The sequence below is a fragment of the Botryllus schlosseri genome, chromosome 9 (assembly GCF_051294905.1).
Source record: "Botryllus schlosseri isolate E-star chromosome 9, Bs_hap1, whole genome shotgun sequence".
Lineage (NCBI taxonomy): Eukaryota > Metazoa > Chordata > Ascidiacea > Stolidobranchia > Styelidae > Botryllus > Botryllus schlosseri.
Genome location: NC_137244.1, coordinates 20,218,297 through 20,237,299, shown reverse-complemented (window position 1 = coordinate 20,237,299; position 19,003 = coordinate 20,218,297). Strand labels below are relative to the sequence as shown.

General features: G+C 43.5%; 1 protein-coding gene across 1 annotated transcript; it reads right to left on the bottom strand.

Moving 5' to 3' along the window:
• Positions 1-3,037: 3,037 nt before the first annotated feature.
• On the bottom strand, positions 3,038-17,174 carry LOC145446370 (b(0,+)-type amino acid transporter 1-like). Its single transcript, XM_080324643.1, has 5 exons — positions 15,856-17,174; positions 13,121-15,815; positions 12,811-12,998; positions 3,785-3,991; positions 3,038-3,582 (listed from the first exon to the last, which is right to left on the bottom strand). The coding sequence occupies exons 2-5, from the start codon at positions 13,944-13,946 to the stop codon at positions 3,343-3,345; spliced, it is 1,461 nt and encodes a 486-aa protein (XP_080180769.1). The 5' UTR covers positions 13,947-15,815; positions 15,856-17,174; the 3' UTR covers positions 3,038-3,342.
• Positions 17,175-19,003: the final 1,829 nt, after the last annotated feature.

The window sequence follows — 19,003 nt, the reverse complement described above, 5'->3', positions numbered from 1 at the left end:
TTTTCGACCCGACAAGGTTGTGAGCTAGATCTGGAGAGATATTTTAGTAGACTTTAGCAGGTAACATACTGTCCCAATGCGCCGACCTGATTTGACTTAGTTGAGCTATTTATCAGGGAGCAGTGGAAATAACTTTTCAAATCGAAAAAAGAGGTTCTTAAATCCCGACAAATGGCCCAAAACTTCAATAAAACTTGACGGTAGGGAATTGCTCCCATTTTCCAGCTGGCAACCCCCAATTTCTGTGCGCGAGGTGGTGAAATTGCCAATCTCGACGACCACTGGTCCTACAGACATGGTTCATAGCTCAAAAGCTGCCAAAACATCATGTTTCTATATGTCTTAAGAAGGAAGTTTTCTTTATTGTGAACGCAAAACGAGTTACGACCAAAAACACTAAAATTTTGAAGCGACTAAATGGCGGAAGTAACCAAGTTACATGTTAGTGTGATTTACACAAGAACAGCTAAATGAATGAATCTCATTATGTAAAAGCTGTTGCTCCATCTATTTTTAGAACAGGATCGTGGGCGACTCATTTGGTCCTTGCGGGCTACCTGGGGCCTGTGGGCACTGCATTGGTGACCCCTGATTTAGCATAGGGATGTTAGCAAAATGCCGGTAATCTAATTCTAACCTAAATTGTTAAATGTTTCCATACTCAATTTTAAATCTAATTTATTGTTTTCCGTAAAATGTCTCTGTCCGCGATATTTTACAGCGAGTTAACTTCATCGCATTACACACCGTACATTCCGAGTAGGCCTAGTTATTGTGACGAATAGTAGCCATGCATGCTAGCATAATAGCTTGTAGTTTGCGAATAACCTTATAGTTTCGATCACAAACAGAACAGCAGCAAAGAAGAAATATTGTAGACACAGGCTTGTTCACTTACATGCCCGCAACGCGACTACATCAAGAAAAAAAGAGGTGATTGCTTCTAAAGATCAAACCAAAGAAAATATATTGGACGATGAAGTGGAAAGATATTTCGCAGCAAATCGTGAGAGCATGGACTGTGATGTTACTGGAAAAGAGAAAATCGTTTTCCTCATCTCAAGGCTGCTGCTTGAGAACTCTGTAGGCATGACTGCAACATCAGCTCCACCGGAAAGAGTTTTCAGCCATGCAGGAGAACTGTATAGTGCAGGGGTCATTAACTCATAACGCGTCGCAGGCCACTTTCAAAATTTCGTAGAGGCCACAAGAATGCAATATCGAGGCCATGCAATTGAGCAACCAAACTTTACCTTCTCCGCTAACATAGGCGATGGGTAATGTTCCCTCTAATTTTTGACGAGTCTGCCTCTGCGTGCACTCACTATCTCACTGCGCTGTCCCTTGGACGAGGATAACAGTGCGTAAAAACGACTAAAAAGAGGATTTTTGTGCGCAACTTATATTTTCTGTGCGCAATTAATAAGTTTTCATTAATATTTTCATCATAACATAACATGGTTGAGTTATATTTTTATCTGAACAAGTCACACACAATGTACAACGCGATAAGACACAATGCGATGTCATCATATCAAAACATCACAAGGCTGCGCCGACAGTGGCACAAGACACGCAGAGAGCGTTTGGATTTGAATAAAATAGTATTTACGGTGACCGATTCTTTGTTTATTTATTTATTTATTATAGTTGTGCTCACCGTAAATACTATTTTATTCAAATCAAAATTTTTCGACGGCAATAACTCCGCTTCCAGTGGTTGGAATTGAACCAAATTTAGTGAGGATCATTTCTATAGACAGCCTAACATGGGGTGAACAGAAAAATTTCAAATGTTTTAATATATATTTTTATATAATAAATATAAACTTTCTTCTCCTTTAGCAAAGCGGTTACTGGCTGGAATTGAACCAAATTTTGTGTGTAGGCTTAAATTAGGTAACCTAACAATTTTATCAAGTAGCTAGTACGATTTGAGAAAAAAAAATCATTTTTGAAGAGCCCTAATAATTATAGACTGCCGCTATACCTTTACCTGCGTATAGATGAGCAGTTATACGCAGGCCTGTGCGTTAGCGATGAAACCCGTTTTCGCGTAGGCTTTCATCGCTATCTGCAACTCTATGATATTCGTACCTCGATTCAGACTAAATGGGGACTCAAATTTGTATTTGAAACAACTAGCAAAATCATATGGCGTTGAATCATGCAATTTACTTCGAAGTTCGAATATTCAACTTGACTTGACTGGTGACCGGGACCGAAACAGAACTTCGTCAGCCCCCAAAACGCTAATCTTGGGGGCCCCATAGGGTTATAAAAATATATAATTCATAATTGAACCATCAATATAGTCGGGAATTCCATATATATTGCTATCAATTTGTTATCCTCTCTCTGCTCACGTAATCAGATTTACCGGTAGAGCAGAGTGAGATGTCTTGGAAAATTATTAGGGCGATTTTTTGGCTTAAAAAACGAAAGATTTTGACGTAAAATATCAAAATTTTGACATTTTTTGACCTTATGAAACTTAATTTTGACCTAACGTATGCAAATTAGGTGTTTTCTCACATAAAATTGTACTAGTTATCTTCATTTCTGGTTGGAACTGTCTGTCCTTACGAAGTAGTTTGACCTGAAAAAACTTCTTTGACCAAAAACCGACAAATTTTCACATGAAAAATCTGATATTTTAATGAAATCTGGCCCTTTGAAGAATTCCAGTAGTTATATATCACGCATTATGGTGGAAATAATTAAAATTTGTTGTAGTACGAAAGATACCTTCCTACATTCTCGGGTAGAAAGTATCTGTACGTCTTTACTAATTAGCTTGCCAAGAATGGAGAAAGAACGTTCAACAGCAGCAGTTATTGACTGACAGCACTGAAGTTGTGCGTTCACTGCTGGTCACTCACCGTGTTGCTTCATTCTGACAATGGTATTTGCATCACAATTTTCATTTTACCCTAATCATCTCGTACGTGGTGCAAAACACCCTAATCGGTCATAAGCGCCACTAATCACAATTTTTCATCATGCGCTTCTTGATATAAGAATCTAACTAAAATGTGCCTTGCAATGTTTTTTTTTTAATTGAAAAAAAAAATGTATCCCTCCAGCTATCGCATAATGACTAATGCTGCCAGCACGAATAACAGCAATTTTATCGGGTTGTCGCGATACAGGAGCAATATCGCCCAGACGTTCCTGCGATAACACTCGTAAAAATGATACAAATCTATATGCAAGTCTATCTCCCAGGTGGGCTATATATCCCTACTACTTAGGAAAATAATTCGCTTGATGGGGAAGTAAACTACATCAGTTTGAGTACACCGAAATACATATATTTCGAGGTTCAAGTAAAAGCCGAACTCAGTCGAACTTACTTTCCCAATCGGTCGGCGCTGAATTAGAAATAAGCTGAGTGAACATTGTGATTGAAGCAGACCCAGGAATAGAACACTGCTTGTGAACGAGAGGATAATAAACTAATAAGCCGCTCATGATAAATATCAAAGCGTAAAGATATATTACGCTTGGTGATTCCACGATCGGACCGACAACTAGAAATATCGACATCATTGTCACGATTATCGGAATGATGATGGGAACCTGAAAATATGATCAGCCGTTATAATCCAAAAGTATTCGTGATTCGTGAGGGACATACATGTGGCACAACATATGGAAGACGATATTACTCCTTCACGTTTGTACTACGAACTTGACACATCATTGATACGGAAAGGTAGAAATGAGTAGTGCTGTCGAGTGGGTTGGATTGTTCCTAATAATCTTGTAAGAAAATTTATACCTTATAGGGCGATTCCAAATCTTTTCGTCTGTAGCGTAGTACAATCACTGCAACAGCGCTCATTCCATAGAATGTCCAAGCCGTGAAACTGAAAGCCGCTAGCAAAGTATCAAAATCTCCAGGAATCAGGAACAGCAAACTAACGGTCGTGTTGAGTATAAGTGACGGTATTGGGGTGTACAAATGTACATGTACCATTTCAAATATCTGAAAAATAAGGAGATTTTATCGTCTGATACCGCCTAGAATCCACAAATGGCGATCGCGCAACGCAACTAGAAAAATACCGTCGATTCGTCCATATAATTCATTCGTCACGTATGCAGGATCATACTATAGGTTACTGTCATCAAGATATCCTTGATTACCATCGTATCAGAAAGAGGCGAAAGCGCAATATTATAGCACCATAAATTTTCCACTGGGTTATAACACTTAGGGTAGAGTGGGGCAGCGCGCCTACCCTAAGCGGGAAACGTCATAATATCCACCAAACTGGTCGAAATGGGTTGAATTTCGGAATTTGCGCGCGAGATATCGTCCCCACTCTGCCACGATCGTATGAAAAGTCCAAGTATCAATTATCATATGTAAAATTATCATTCATCTATGTCCACCAATTTGACGTTTGGTTAAATGGGTGGGGCAAAACGCCTCCACAGGCTTTTCCCCGTTATACCCTACTAAATATAGCATGCCATTCAGTAACCGATAAATATATAATCCATATATATGCTTCTGCGCCTCATCATGGCATGCCGGATCTTTTGAAAACAAATTTCATCCAGAAATGCCAACTGATTACGAAAATCAAAAAACAAGTTGGAAGTTCTTGAGATATATCTTATTTCGTCGGAGGGATAGTCTATATTCCACAGCTGAATAGCAATTTCGATAGGAATGGTGTACTCCGAGAAAGCATCCTTGATGAACCCATAAACGACTACTCAGTCCACATTTACTGGACTAAAGGGGTGGGGCGTTTTACCCCACGGTTGGGGTAGGGGAGACCGGGGACAAATGTAACTAGGGGCAAATGTAACAATCGACCTCACCGCTAGTAGGATGGAGAAATCAGCTTGATATTTTAAGTGCGCATGCAGTAGTTATCTCTCCTATTATACCTGGAGTTACGTTGAGCTACGATGCGAAACCCCGGAATAATTTGCAAAAAACGAAATTTTTGACCCTTGAGTAAAGTTTTTCTGGTCTGGAATAATTTGTCTGGACGAATAGTACCTCAAGTAGTTACAACGTAATATGTGTAGCTGGAACAATGTTACTATAGTCTACCGTGGTGATGGAAAGAATAGGACTTGCATCGCCGGGAAGGTACCATACTGAGACACTAATCATGGTCAAGCGTGTCAGGGGCAATCGTAACACTCTGTTACTTTTGCCCCGTTACAATATGTTATCAATTCTGAATGTCTTTGTTCATATGTTGGTATTACCATTCATCTACTGCAGAATAATCTTGCAACAGCCAGAAGTTCACCAGAACAGATACTGCCTTGCGATACCAATTCTAACATGATCATCTGTCGAAACGGCCATACAATAGTGGTGATGTGAATCTGACGGTTCGGTTATTTTCGTGATTCAACCACCCATTCTCATGTTGATCGACTTTTGGTGTGTCGAACTTCAATAGTCATGTCTTAATTCTCGTCCTCTGACTTTGATCATGGCCCACTTACATTTTGATATTTGATGTGAACAATTTATGTTAATTTTCTACAGCACAGATATATGTCATTATAGCTTTGACGCCACACAATGTTGCGTCCTCGTTTTACTTTACTATCATCGGCCCATTCAACCAAGATATGTTAGCCAGGTCGGTTTCGCACCTTCGCAGGTGACCGAATGACCAACCCATCATGCCCGCTGAACGAAAGAACCTTAGTAGAAGAGGCCGAATATGTGTAGGGAGATGATGGAATGAATGTGTCTCTTGTACACTTTAAGCTTGAACAAGACACGAAGGGTGATATTGTAGGAACTCGTTTCCTACTGAGTAGTTAACTAACTACGTAACTCTCATTTCGATACTGAGAACGCCAGACAAATACAGTTACACTCAATCTGTAATCACAACAACAATAATATGAACATGCTCTCTGACTGGCACCTTTTGAGCGTGCAAGTCAGAGCGGTACGAATGTATCAGAATGTTAATATTCGAACGGTAACGCGTCAGGAATAAGCGTAATACATTTGTGAGTCACGATCGCTTGGATATAGTTTGTAGGTGTATTATGTGCAGCTACACCACCCTCCACCAGATCGTGACTAGCCTTTTCATGCTCGGAATCGAGGGGGCACGTTAATCATTCTTCCGAAGCGAGTCTTCATCTGCTTGTTGCGCGTATACGTCGTGTCATCCTGTTCACGTTGGGAGCTTTCGGGTGATCGTTGCTCATGATCTGGAGATGGTATCGAACGATCACGCAAGGGTGGTCTACCTCTTGTAGGTGGTTGCGCCGCCACGAATGGATGCTCTTTGTCAATGTAGGCTGGCTTGAGTCTGTCCGCCGAAACAAGTTCTTCGCGCAAGCCAATCCTCAGTCTGAAGACCTTCTCTCCTGGGGAGATTACCTCGTATGGTCCGTCATACGGTCTTGTCAGCGGGTGCCCATGTGCGCCTCTTCGCACGAAAACGAATTTACTGTTTGATAAGTCCGAAGTCACATGAGCTGATGTGTTTCCATGAGACGAGGTAGGGGTTGGGCGCAAACTTCCGGCAGTTTCTCGGAGGCGGTTAAGCAGTGGATTGTAGTTTGTAACGGTCTCAGGCGTGGCCATGAAATCTGCTGGCACTGCTATTGTCTCACCGTACACAAGCTCCGCCGAAGTCGACCCTAGGTCCGCTTTTGGCGTGGTTCGAAGTCCAAGTAAAACCCATGGTAGCTCGTCTACCCAACCTGGATGCGTGCATCGAGCACGCAAGGCAGCCTTCATAGAACGGTGGAAGCGTTCCACCAGTCCGTTGGCTTGGGGATGGTACGAAGTGGTCCTGTGAAGTTTGGTGCCAAGAAGTTCACAAACTGCGTCCCATAGTCTGGAAGTGAACTGAGGCCCTCGGTCAGATGACATATCTGCCGGAACGCCAAATCTCGCCACCCAATTATACAGCAGTGCGCGGGCACATCCGGCGGCGGAAATGTCGGAAATCGGTATGGCTTCGGGCCACCTGGTGAACCTATCGACAATTGTAAGGAGATACGTGTATCCCCGCGAGTGAGGCAAGGGGCCTACGAGGTCAATGTTCAGATGACTGAAACGCCTTTCCGGAACACGAAACGTTTCAAGAGCAGTTTTCGTGTGTTGGGTGACCTTCGACTGTTGGCAGGCGATGCAAGACCTGCTCCACTGGTTCACGTCTTTTGCAAGACCCTTCCACACATACTTGGCGCTTACCAAATTCTTGGTGGTCCTAATGCCCGGATGGGACAAGGTGTGTACAGCGTCGAAAACCCGTCGTCGCCACGATGGTGGAACCACCGGTCTCGGTGTCCCAGTGCTGACGTCACAAAGCAAGGTGGACCGCCCACCGTCGTATGGAATCCTCTGTAACTCAAGGCTGGTATCGCGTAGATCAAGGTCCGTTTGTTCTCGTGCCATCGCTTGGAAATCAAGGCCGTCGTCGATAGCGTTGACGGTGGCACGCGACAGTGTGTCCGCTACCGAGTTGCTTTTCCCAGAAACGTGCCGTATATCAGTCGTGTACTCACTGATTGCGGCCAATTGTCTGGATTGCCTGGCCGACCACGGTACAGATTTCTTTGCCATAGCAAAAGTCAACGGTTTATGGTCGGTGTAGACGGTGAAGTCACGTCCTTCCAGAAAGTAGCGGAATTTTCTGATGCTCAGATGAATCGCCAGCAGTTCCCTATCAAAAGCACTGTACTTTCTTTCAGCATTATTCAGTTGACGGCTGAAGAAGGCTAACGGCTTCCAAACACTCCCCAACTTCTGTTGGAGGACGCCTCCAACAGCCACATCCGACGCGTCTACTGTTAAGGCGGTTGGCGCGTCTGTTTTCGGATGCACCAAGAGCGTGGCCTTGGCTAAAGCAGCCTTAGTAGCGTTGAAAGCCGTGGTCATGTCTGTTGACCACTGGACAGTTTGAGTCTTGGATTTACGACCTGCGGTTGCTCTGTATAGAGGCTGCATAATTTCCGCAACACTCGGTAGAAATCTGTGGTAAAAGTTCACCATTCCATTGAATTCCATAAGTTGCTTGACCGTCCGAGGCGCAGGAAAATTGCGGATTACCTCCACCTTCTCAGGAAGAGGCTTGATGCCGCTGGCTGAAACTCGATGGCCGAGGAAATCGAGCGTGGACCGGCCAAATTGACATTTGGTGGGGTTTATCACAAGCCCGTGTTCACGAAAACGGGAGAATAATGTCCGTAAGTCTGCTAAGTGCTGTTCTTGGTCTTGGCTCGCAATTAAGACGTCGTCAAGATAAACAAACACGTTTTGAAGCCCTTGACAGACAGAATCCATCAAGCGTTGGAATGTTTGTGCCGCGTTTTTCAAACCGAACGGTATTCGTAGAAATTCAAAGAGTCCAAAAGGCGTGGTGATTGCAGTCTTCGCCACGTCCTGTGGCCTGACGGGGATTTGAAAATATCCCTTCACAAGGTCGACTTTTGAAAACACCGATTTTCCATCCAAGTTGTGTGAGAAATCTTGAATGTTAGGGACCGGGTAACGATCCGGTGTCGTGGCATCGTTCAAGCGCCTATAATCGCCGCAGGGGCGGCTTTCGCCATTGGCTTTTGGAACTACATGCAGAGGAGACGCCCACTGGCTGCTGGACCTGCGTATAATCCCCAGTCTTTCCATGTTGTCGAACTCATCTTTCGCGGCTTTGAGACGGTCAGGGCGCAATCTGCGTGGGCGCGAAAAGACGGGTTGGCCGGTCGTTACGATGTGGTGTTCCACACCGTGTTTCGGCTGTTGTAGTTCAAAAGACGGTTTGGTAATCTCGCTGAATTCATCGAGAAGCTTCGAGTATACCGTATGTGGATGCTTTTCGACTACATGGAGTTGCATGTGACGAGACCATGACAGGTGGCCTACGACAGCTGTACGGCATGTAGAAGCTTCAAGGAGCCGTCGCCCACCTATGTCAACTAGGAGGCTATGCCGCAAAAGGAAATCTGCTCCGAGAATGGGACGAGAAACGTCCGCGAGGACAAACCGGCACTCGTACGTTTTGGTACCGATGTGCAGTATTTCCGTTCTGTATCCATAAGTCTTGATCTCTGAGCCATTTGCTGCTACCAGAAGGGGGCCGGTATTGCGAGAGAGGCGATCAGAGCGTAGAGCGGGAAGGATGCTAACCTGGGCTCCTGTGTCTACCAGGAACCCGCGGCCGGATTTGGCATCGTTGATGATCAAGAGGCAGCTACGAATTCCACCAACCGCGTCAGCCTTTAACCGCGATCGGCGTCGTCGTTTCCCTGTCGGGTCTTTCTGCGACGGGCGTAGCGCACCGTGTGCGGTGCCGAAGATTCACTTTTCTGCTTAGACACCAACTGGGCAAATGTGCACCCTTGTTTGCAGTTCGTAGCCTTCATACCGAAAGTTTTGTGGTAGTGACAAATGAAAACTCCGGTTGCGCTGTCTACTTCTGCCTGTGGGGCGATATCCTGCGCGTCGTGGCGTAGGGCGCTCACGTTGACTGTCTGAGTTGCGAAAAACACTCTATCCGCAACTTCGGCCAGTTTTTCAACATCTGTTTCTGCGGATGTGGCCAGCGCTGTTCGCACTGTAGCAGGTAGCTGGGCCAACCAGAACGCTCGCAGTAATGTCTCTTGACTGCCACCTAGCGCACGCATGTATCTCAACAAACCAGACGGCTTTCTGTCTCCTAAGCCGGCTATGTTAAGAAGTTCAGAGTCCTTAACTTCTTGTGGCTTGCCATATACTTTGATTAGCGCGCTTTTGATAGCAGGGTACTTTTCTGTTGCTGGCGGTTCAGTAAGCAGAGAGGAAATTTCGCTAGCAGTGGCGTTATCCAACACCGAAACCACATGGTTAAATTTCGTATCATCGCGAGTGATGCCTGCAGCCTCGAACTGAGCTTCAGCTCTAGCGAACCACAAAGTAGGGTTGTCAGTCCAGAGTGACGGAAGTTTAACGCTTACCGCATTAGCTGACGAAGGGATGACGAGTTTCTTCAGTGCGTCGGTCAATCCTTGCATAGCGGCGGTATCCATGTTGGAAAGCGTCCGTATAATCCTGGCTGTGCACAATACTTGCGGTCTTCTGGAGTCTTCCAGGTAGTTCGGGGTCACCAATGTAGGAACTCGTTTCCTACTGAGTAGTTAACTAACTACGTAACTCTCATTTCGATACTGAGAACGCCAGACAAATACAGTTACACTCAATCTGTAATCACAACAACAATAATATGAACATGCTCTCTGACTGGCACCTTTTGAGCGTGCAAGTCAGAGCGGTACGAATGTATCAGAATGTTAATATTCGAACGGTAACGCGTCAGGAATAAGCGTAATACATTTGTGAGTCACGATCGCTTGGATATAGTTTGTAGGTGTATTATGTGCAGCTACAATATATGATATTGCATTCAGATGCCATGAATGCGATGGGGCGTAGCCTGGAAGCGTTCAAACGTCTCTTCCTTTAGTTTCATGCAATATTACAATTTGTGCTTCCGTTTTCGTTGTTCATTCAGTTTGTGTTTAGTTATAAATAACACTGTTACAATTGCCCCGCAAGGGTGGTACAATTGCCCCTGGGTACGGGGCGATTGTAACATTTGAGCAGCGATTTTTGCGACCTAAAATTTCCATGATTGATTGTTGATTGAGTTCCAATTTAGTTTTCATATCAACTATCGAGTTGTTGGCTTCTTTATATAAAACTTTGGAAGTGAAATTTCCACCAGAAGAACACGTAATGTTGGAAAATACGAAAAGTGTTACAATTGTCCCCGGTCTCCCCTAGGCATTTTAGCCTCAAGGTCGCCATTGTTTGTGGATCAGTTACCAGGTGGTTATTCTTTAAATTCACCTTCGGACTGTGGCTTAAATCCAACTACGCGTAGTGAAAGCATAAATAGAACCGGAAAAGTTTCTGTAGCATCCGTTAAATATGACATTTCACTTGATTGAAAAAGGCTATCTTTTAGTATGAATATGTGTAAAAGTCATAAAATCTCTTAAAACATTACAAATCTTCAGCCTGGTGTGGAAATCAAAGTGACAGTCACGTCTGACCATTGGGCGATATTTGCGATACTGTGACGCATTCAATGCTCGCTTTGTTCTGTGATATTGATGGTGCGCGTCTTACATCGCCTAGGCGTTTTACCCCACTCTACCCTATAACCACGTCGGAACGGATCCGTGCGATGACCTGAATAGTAAGCATGCGCTTCGTAGGGAGTCTAAAGGTTGACAGGTCGCTTACCGGAAGCTTCAAAGACTCTACATTCCTTTTTGACCATTTTTCTGTTTAGGTTTGGACTACTGGAAGGACGAGTAGCTGATACTGGAATTGATGCCGACATGCTATCTCGCTCTAATTCCCCGTGACAAATTCACGTGATCAGGCGCGTAGCCACTAAAAAAAGGGGAGGGTGTTTGAAATAAAATGAGAGGGTTTCGACTTTTTTCAATTAAGTATCAGCGGAAATCAATTACGCAGGTTTGTGAACATTCGCTGTCATTCAGTTTCGCGTTATCACTCTCACAATCGCTAATCAGAATACACTTAACGGTATATCGTCTCCAAGCCGTCGAGAGATAGAAGCCAACGCATGCTAGATTGCAAGACCCGAGATGCGATGGTTAGGTTAGGCAATCGATGATATCTTTCGTACCAGGCCTATTGCAGATTCGATTGTGTATAGGCCAGCCAAAATATCGTGAGCGCCAAGCCAATGCACATGCGATTGCGCAGGCCGGCGATGGTATAGCGTGCAGTGCACAGGGCCTATTGCAGATGCGATACTTCAAGCGACGATGGCCGAGCTCGCGGGAGATCGCGTCGTGTTAAATTGTGCACAGACGTAGCCTATCTCGCAAAAGCACACGCTGCTGGCTAACTGGCCGCGCGCAACACTGATAATAAGTGAAGCTTACTCTGTTCAGAGTCAAGTGTGCCTGTTTGATGCTGGTGTGATCAGACTAGATGACCTTCACAGTCTTATCGATCATTCTTATCTAATACCGAATACTGTGCAATGTGCATGCATATTTTCTGTACCACCATCACTGCCGTTTGTTATGTATCTTGGTCGGATGAAAATAAAGACTCTCTCTCTCTCTCTCACACTAAAAAGCGTAAGGCGTATTGTATCCGGATATCAGATATTAAAAAAAACATGCGGTTAATCGGTTAACCGTTATTCGGATAATCCAACCCTACAAGGCAACCCATATGTGAGATTGTGAGTCACAACACTAAGCTGAATCATTATGAAGAAATATACTAACAATTTAATTTTGCAACCGGTAGATACAATGGATATTTAGTTTGTCATTTCGGCCAGAGTGTTTCAAATTGAGTCTACTGTAGAAATAGCTCTCAATCTCAAAAGCGGTTTAGGGTCACTTTCCCGTGGAACTGTGTTAATTAAGGACGACTGTGCGATGTAAAGTACATGCATGATAGTTGATACGCAATGCGACATTTTACACGAAATATTATGACCACCGTATTTGTCAAATGCTTATCGCCGATATATTACGTGCAAAGAGCGACGAAAAATCTGGAGTTTTGATCATGTTTGTCATAAGCATATTTGCAATGAGAACTCATGTTTATTTATGGAAAAGTAGGATTCCGAGGACCCACTGGTTGAGAGCCACTGATATAGAACTACAAATTTCTATGTATGCGCACAAGAACCATATATGAATATACTACTAAAACACTCTTCTTTTGCGCCCCTGAGTACTTCCGCCCCTATATTCATAATCATTCTGTATAGTGAATGTTTGAAAATTGTAAGCCACGTATCATTTGGTTGTACTCACGGATGGCCACTGCCCGGCACGTGCCGCCACGAAAGGCATTCGACCTCCACTTAGATAAGATCCGTTGAGCGAGCCGGAAGTTGAGAGACATACGCAGAGAGGTATGATCCATGCAAATCTACCCAGAACTCTATCAGCAAACGATATTGCTACGGCTTGAGAGTTCATGATTTCAGTTGGAGTAAGCACTGAATACGAAGGGTCTGCATGTAAAAATCACATTGAAACAGAACGATTGCGTCACTAGCAAACCAATAAATTGCGCTTTCGAGAATATAGGATATATAGACTTAATTATTTTTCACGTTACCTGCTAAATATGCAACGTTCACCATGATGTAAAAGCCCGTTACAAGGGGCACTGCAATGATTATGCCACGCGGGATATTTCGATGACTTTCCTTCACTTCTTCGGCTACGTAATTGAGATTATTCCATCCATCATACGAGAATAATCCTTGATAGAATCCCAAACTGATTTGAGCAAATGTGATTCCGTAGATATTATCTGAGTCGAATGCGTCACTGAAATTCGACTGTCCTACGGGGTTACCCTTCCCTAGCGATATAAATCCTCCCAATATGATGATGGCCATGGCTATGAATTTTGCTACAGTGAAGACATTCTGAAACTGAGCTGATGCCTTCACGCTATAAGAATTGAGGATTGTGATTACTAGTAGCAGAATAGCGGCAGATAGCTTGACTACGACAGCAGGTGGGGCACAATCGCCTTGATAAAAAGGTCCAGTCAGGTAAAGACCAAACGTGTATGCAGTTGCGGCATTCCCAGTTGACCGTACAACAAGGATTGACGTCCACGCATACAGAAAGCCTACCGGTTTTCCGTACGCTATGCGATGATAAGCAAAATCCGCCCCAGATTCTGAAATCTTTGCACCCAGTTCAGCGTAACAAAGGGCCGCTAACAGCGAAAGAAATCCACACGCTGTCCAAAGACACAACGTTAACCCGACGTTCCCATCCACGCTCTGCATAACACCAGCAGGAGAAACGAAAATGCCTGAACCGACCATTGTTCCCGCAAGAAGGCCTATACAACTCCATATTCCGATTTTCCTTTTCAATTCAAATTTATTCTCATTCGGTGTAGTGCAATTGATACTGTTATCCATTATATATTTTCCGTTCGTCTGCACTAGGCTATATGTTATTCCAAAATATTACCGGTTGGCCGCTGTGTATAGAAGCCGACTCGTTGTCATAATGTCTACGCAGTTGACTTTTTATTTGTTTTGCGCCAATGCTACATGCGAAGTTGATCAATGATCATTGATCAATCACCAAAGAGGCGTATCAAATTATTGCAAAACAAACACGGTGATCATTTATCCAGGCTTGCAGTTAGAAGTAAACACTACGCATAAATCTGAAATTTGCACGACGCGGGGCGATATTTGACACAGTACAAGTGGATTTGGGCAAAGAGTACGATGCGATATTGTTTTGCCAAATAGTACGGTGGTACGGTACGAAATTGAGATTTTCAAACAATGTGCTGATGCCTCGAGTAATAGCCTACCCATTATTGCGACACAGCAGTGAAAACGAAGGATGTCACGTTGCAAAACTAAGAAATTTATAGCAGCATCGGTGCCACTATAGTGTAGGGTTGCCATACGTCCGGAATTTCCCGGACATGTCCGGAATTTCACTGAAAAATCTGCGTCCGGGAGGAATTTCTAAAATATGCCTAAATGTCCGGAATTTTGAAGGCTTGAAGTAGGCTTGAATTTTTTTCGTAAATAAACAAACAATATTATTTTAAGCAGATTTATGCTATTCAAGATTCTTTCTTCGCGCATCGCGCGAGGTAATGCAACGTATATTGATATTAGTATGGGCACCAGGTACTACCCTCGCCAAATTAGCAATGAAAATAAATATAAATAACCATCATATACTGAAATAAGTCTGATTGTAATCGCAATTACAAGCTAACGGTATATTATTAGAGTTGGTTAAGGCCGATTGGTTGCTTCTGTCACAGACAGTGGTTCCGAATCTTGAGGTCGTTTTCCTTTATCTATGGATCGCTATGATGTTGGACGTATAATCAGCTTCCTATGCCATAAGTGTGGGCAAGCTGATTTTTTATAGTAATCACCTTATCCTGTTTGGAGCTGGGCCACCGAACATTTTGAAGTTGGAAATGAGGTCGCGACAATAAAAAGTTGGAAATCATCGGATGTGCTACCTGCTGGTGAATTTTATAGTAGCCTAATATATGGAAGAATCAATCATATTGACAGAAGCCATTCAAAAAATTCAACAGCCAAATGCATATTGTAAGCGCCCAAGAAGTTACATCGACTACCATATGGTGGGCTCAAGATCAGTGTTTTTTCGGCGGAAGGGGGAGAAAAAATGTTGTTTCGGACCTGATTAAAACACATAACCAGATAGCCGCACCGACCTAACAGTATAGCAGGGCTGTCAAACATAATCCCGACAGGCAAGAGACGGCCCGCCAGACGATTTCATCCGGACCGTGGAGAAATCTATTGCAGACCTTATAGCAAGTAGCAATCACCAGAACCCACATTACAGATGGCCCAATTCATGACCTATATGTTCCACTCCATTCTTGTACACCAGTGGTTCGTGCTTCGTGGTTCCCAATCTTTTTTCACCCAAGTACCATTTCGCGGTTTTATGCAGTGCTCGCGTACTACCGACATAAGATAAGCGCGCCGAACGCGGTCAAAATGTTTCCACCGTGTTGAGGTGCATTTTAGGGCGCAGTACATGATTTATGTAGTGGATCCATTTGAAATTATTGTGGTCAAATATATTAAGACGGAATTTGGTTAGGTAAGAACCCCAATGCTTTACGACTAGATCTCCTCCCCGTAGGCCGTCACTGGTGGGATAGCCCCTACCAACGACGACGACCTTACCACGATGACGGCGGCTTCAAAAACTCAAAATCAACCCCACCTGAACTAATAACTTCCTTCGGTCGAAAAAAAAAACATAATCTACTCGCGTACCACCTGGAAGACCTTCGCGTACCATTACCACTTCTGTATACAGTCGTTGGGTAATGTTTTGCTAGTGTGACGTCATATTGACAGACAGTGTGTCACCTCATTTTTAAATCAGCTAGTGGGCACCGAAGAGTGTCCGGAATTTGCTTCACGAAAATATGGTAACCCTACTATAGTGCCACTGCAGATAGATATCATCATATTTAGCCAAGATACATCCCTACGCTATAAAAAGCATTAGGCTTTGAAGGCACTGAGAATGTAGCCTCTATATCCGTTCGGAATTTTATGCCGCCCTACTACTGCATCGGGGCCAACGTGCTCATTGCTTAGTGCTCACTACTCATACTCTTTGCTCACTACCAAGTCAACCTAAATATGTATTGCTTGCACGGTACTGCCAAGATACGAAATTACTGTGGGATAATTCTTACCGTAGGCCGACTGGAAAAGCGCGAATTACGATAAATCTTAGCGTACCGTACAAATTCTATGAGTAGAAGTATATATATGCGTCTGCCTGCATGCAATTCTGCACATATTCTGTAAGATCTGTCCCAGCAGGGTGCCAGTAATCTTCCCACGCATCCCTGCAACTAACCTCATTTCCCACGACCTTAATCTAATATCGATATAGTAGTCTGCGAAGCACGTGCTTTGAGAGATCAGAGATCACCAGTGTAGCGCCGTAGCGGGCGTGCTCGCGCTTAAGTCACAAAGTCGTATACAGACAATTAGATACATCTAACTTTGTTATTTCTGTATTCCTTAATATATTGCAGTATGATTTGATCCTGGTAAATCTACAAGTTTCTGACCACTAGTTACTACTATTTGGCTGTTCTGTGAAAGCTCCTTAGATCTGCGTGTGTGATTAGGATTGCAAGGAACTGTAGCTGTAGCGTCGACTCCAATCAAGCACTATACAGAGGTGGTCAAAGTAGTCACCGTCGCTACTCAAGTAGAAGTAGAAGTAACGCCGGAATTTCTACTCAAGTAGAAGTAGGAGTGGTGGATCACAAGTAAGTAAGTAAGTAGGTATTCTACGCTTATTTTTGCCTAGAAAACTGAAAACTGTCAAGTAGAAGTAGAAGTAGTCCAAAATCATAACTACTTAAAAAGTAGTGTGAGTAGGCAAAATCTACTTCAAGTACTTCAAAAAGTAGAAGTACTTCGTTATTGACCACCTCTGGCACTATACCAGCGTGTCTTGCAACAAGTCGTTGCAGCGACCGCTACATATTCAGTCCGCGTTTCCTCCCAAACAGCCGCTTAGGCCAGTCTACGAAGTGCACGCAAATTAATTATTCACTGTATTTTTCTGGTGAATGGTGGACCAACCCATCATTCCTATCACATGACGGACGAATGGGGACCATGTCTAGTGTCTACGCTTGTATTGTTATTAGAGTCGGGCACAATGACCAGAGTAGGCAACTAGGATCAGAATCGAGTAGTAGTAGTAGTAGTAGTACTGAAATTAGATCACTTAGATGCTCCTGGCCTTCCCTATACTTTCGATGCATATTTTATTTTCAATTTCTACATCATGACGTGATACGCTTCACTACGTCTCAATATCAAAGTAAACCGAAAAGTGTTATGTACCCTATACGTATAATATGAATATATGTATTGTGGGAGCAATAAGACAAACAAAACTATAAACTTTTGCTTTAATTCACAATTTTCTCTATGTCTGTGAGGTCCGTGGACATATCAGCATGCGACACAATAGCAAGCGACACTTAAGAAGCATGCGATACTTGAGCCTAGCGAGTTTTAGCCATGGCGACGCGTGGGCAAGGGGCATGTAGACACATGAGCACATGGACGCATTAGCATGGGGAGGGGACACATGAGCAATGATCAATGAGCATGTATTGTATATACACGTGAGCAATCTGAGCATCGCCACACATCAGCACGGTGACACTTTTGTGTGTGCCACTTAAGCATAGTCACACACAGAGGTGGTCAGTAACGAAGTACTTCTACTTTTTCGAAGTACTCAAGTAGTTTTCCTCTACCTCTGGTACTTACTCAAGTAGATAGAGTTTTCGCTACTTCTACTTCGTAATATTTTGTGATCTACTTACTTACTTTTCGCTATTTTCAGTTTGTCAAGTAGAAGTAGTGTAACCCTCCAATTAGCAAGAGAAACTGGGGAATTCTCGGGCTGATTTTACGGGGTTTTGAGAAAATTTAAGTCAAACCCAGAATTTCAGTCGCGCTTCACACAAAGTAGATGTGGAGACAGAAATATGTTTTCACGAAACTTATATTATTTAGGTAGCACGTTGTGTGGTTCCCTTCGCACCGTATTGTCGCCCATATGACATATTTCATCACAGTAAATATGGCCCAAACGTTTGAAACTACTGTTTCGCAATCTAGCATTTACCCATCATATCGTAATGCGACACTTGAGCATGAGATAGTTCAGCGTAATTAGATTTACCGGTAGAGCTGAGTGAAGTGTCTTGAAAACGGGAGGGCCCGTAAATAATAATTAAACATCTTCGGGCGGGCGGAGCCGTTGATATGACTTCGTTACATGATGTTATTTCGTGACTTCCAGTCTGTTATATCAAAAAATATAGAATCGCCCAAACGTAGGCTTCTAAACTAATTAGTTTTAAGAGAGGCACACGATTTCAAATTGGTATTTCTTCACTGGCATAAAATTTTCCCCAGCGGGAGGGTATCTGTCTTGTGAGGTCCAGATTGCAAAGACAGGAACATTCGGCGCCAGTCATTTAGGCGCCTATGGACAATTAAACCTATATGTATTTTGTATATATAACGAAGTCTTTGGTCAGCATAAGGGCATAGACCAGTGGTTCCCAAACTTTTTCGGTGTGAGGGCCAAATTTAGAATTTCAGAGTACGGTCGGGGCCGCACGAATACTACGGCTATGAAACGGACCCAAACAGGCATCATGGCTATTTCGGAGTAGTTTTATTGCCCTGGCCCTGTACACTGTTCACCGCTACTTATCTGCTGCATTGGGTGTCCGTTGAGTGAATCAGCTTTTCTCGCCTAAACGCGCGAAGCGCGAGAAATTTCTCTAGTTTCATGAATGAATCGGTCAATATGATCGGTAATTGCATGTATTCATTGTATTGCTATCAATTTTCATCCTGTCTCTGTTCACGTAATCTGATATACCGGTAGAGCT

Bases quoted from the DNA above. Each gene is read 5' to 3' on its own strand.
- LOC145446370 (XM_080324643.1), bottom strand. From the start codon at position 13,946: ATGGATAACAGTATCAATTGCACTACACCGAATGAGAATAAATTTGAA. The intron at 3,992-12,810 runs GTGAGTACAACC...CTTATTTTTCAG, and splicing joins GTGCCGGGCAGTGGCCATCC to ATATTTGAAATGGTACATGT. The intron at 3,583-3,784 runs GTATAAATTTTC...TCATATTTTCAG, and splicing joins ATTTGGAATCGCCCTATAAG to GTTCCCATCATCATTCCGAT.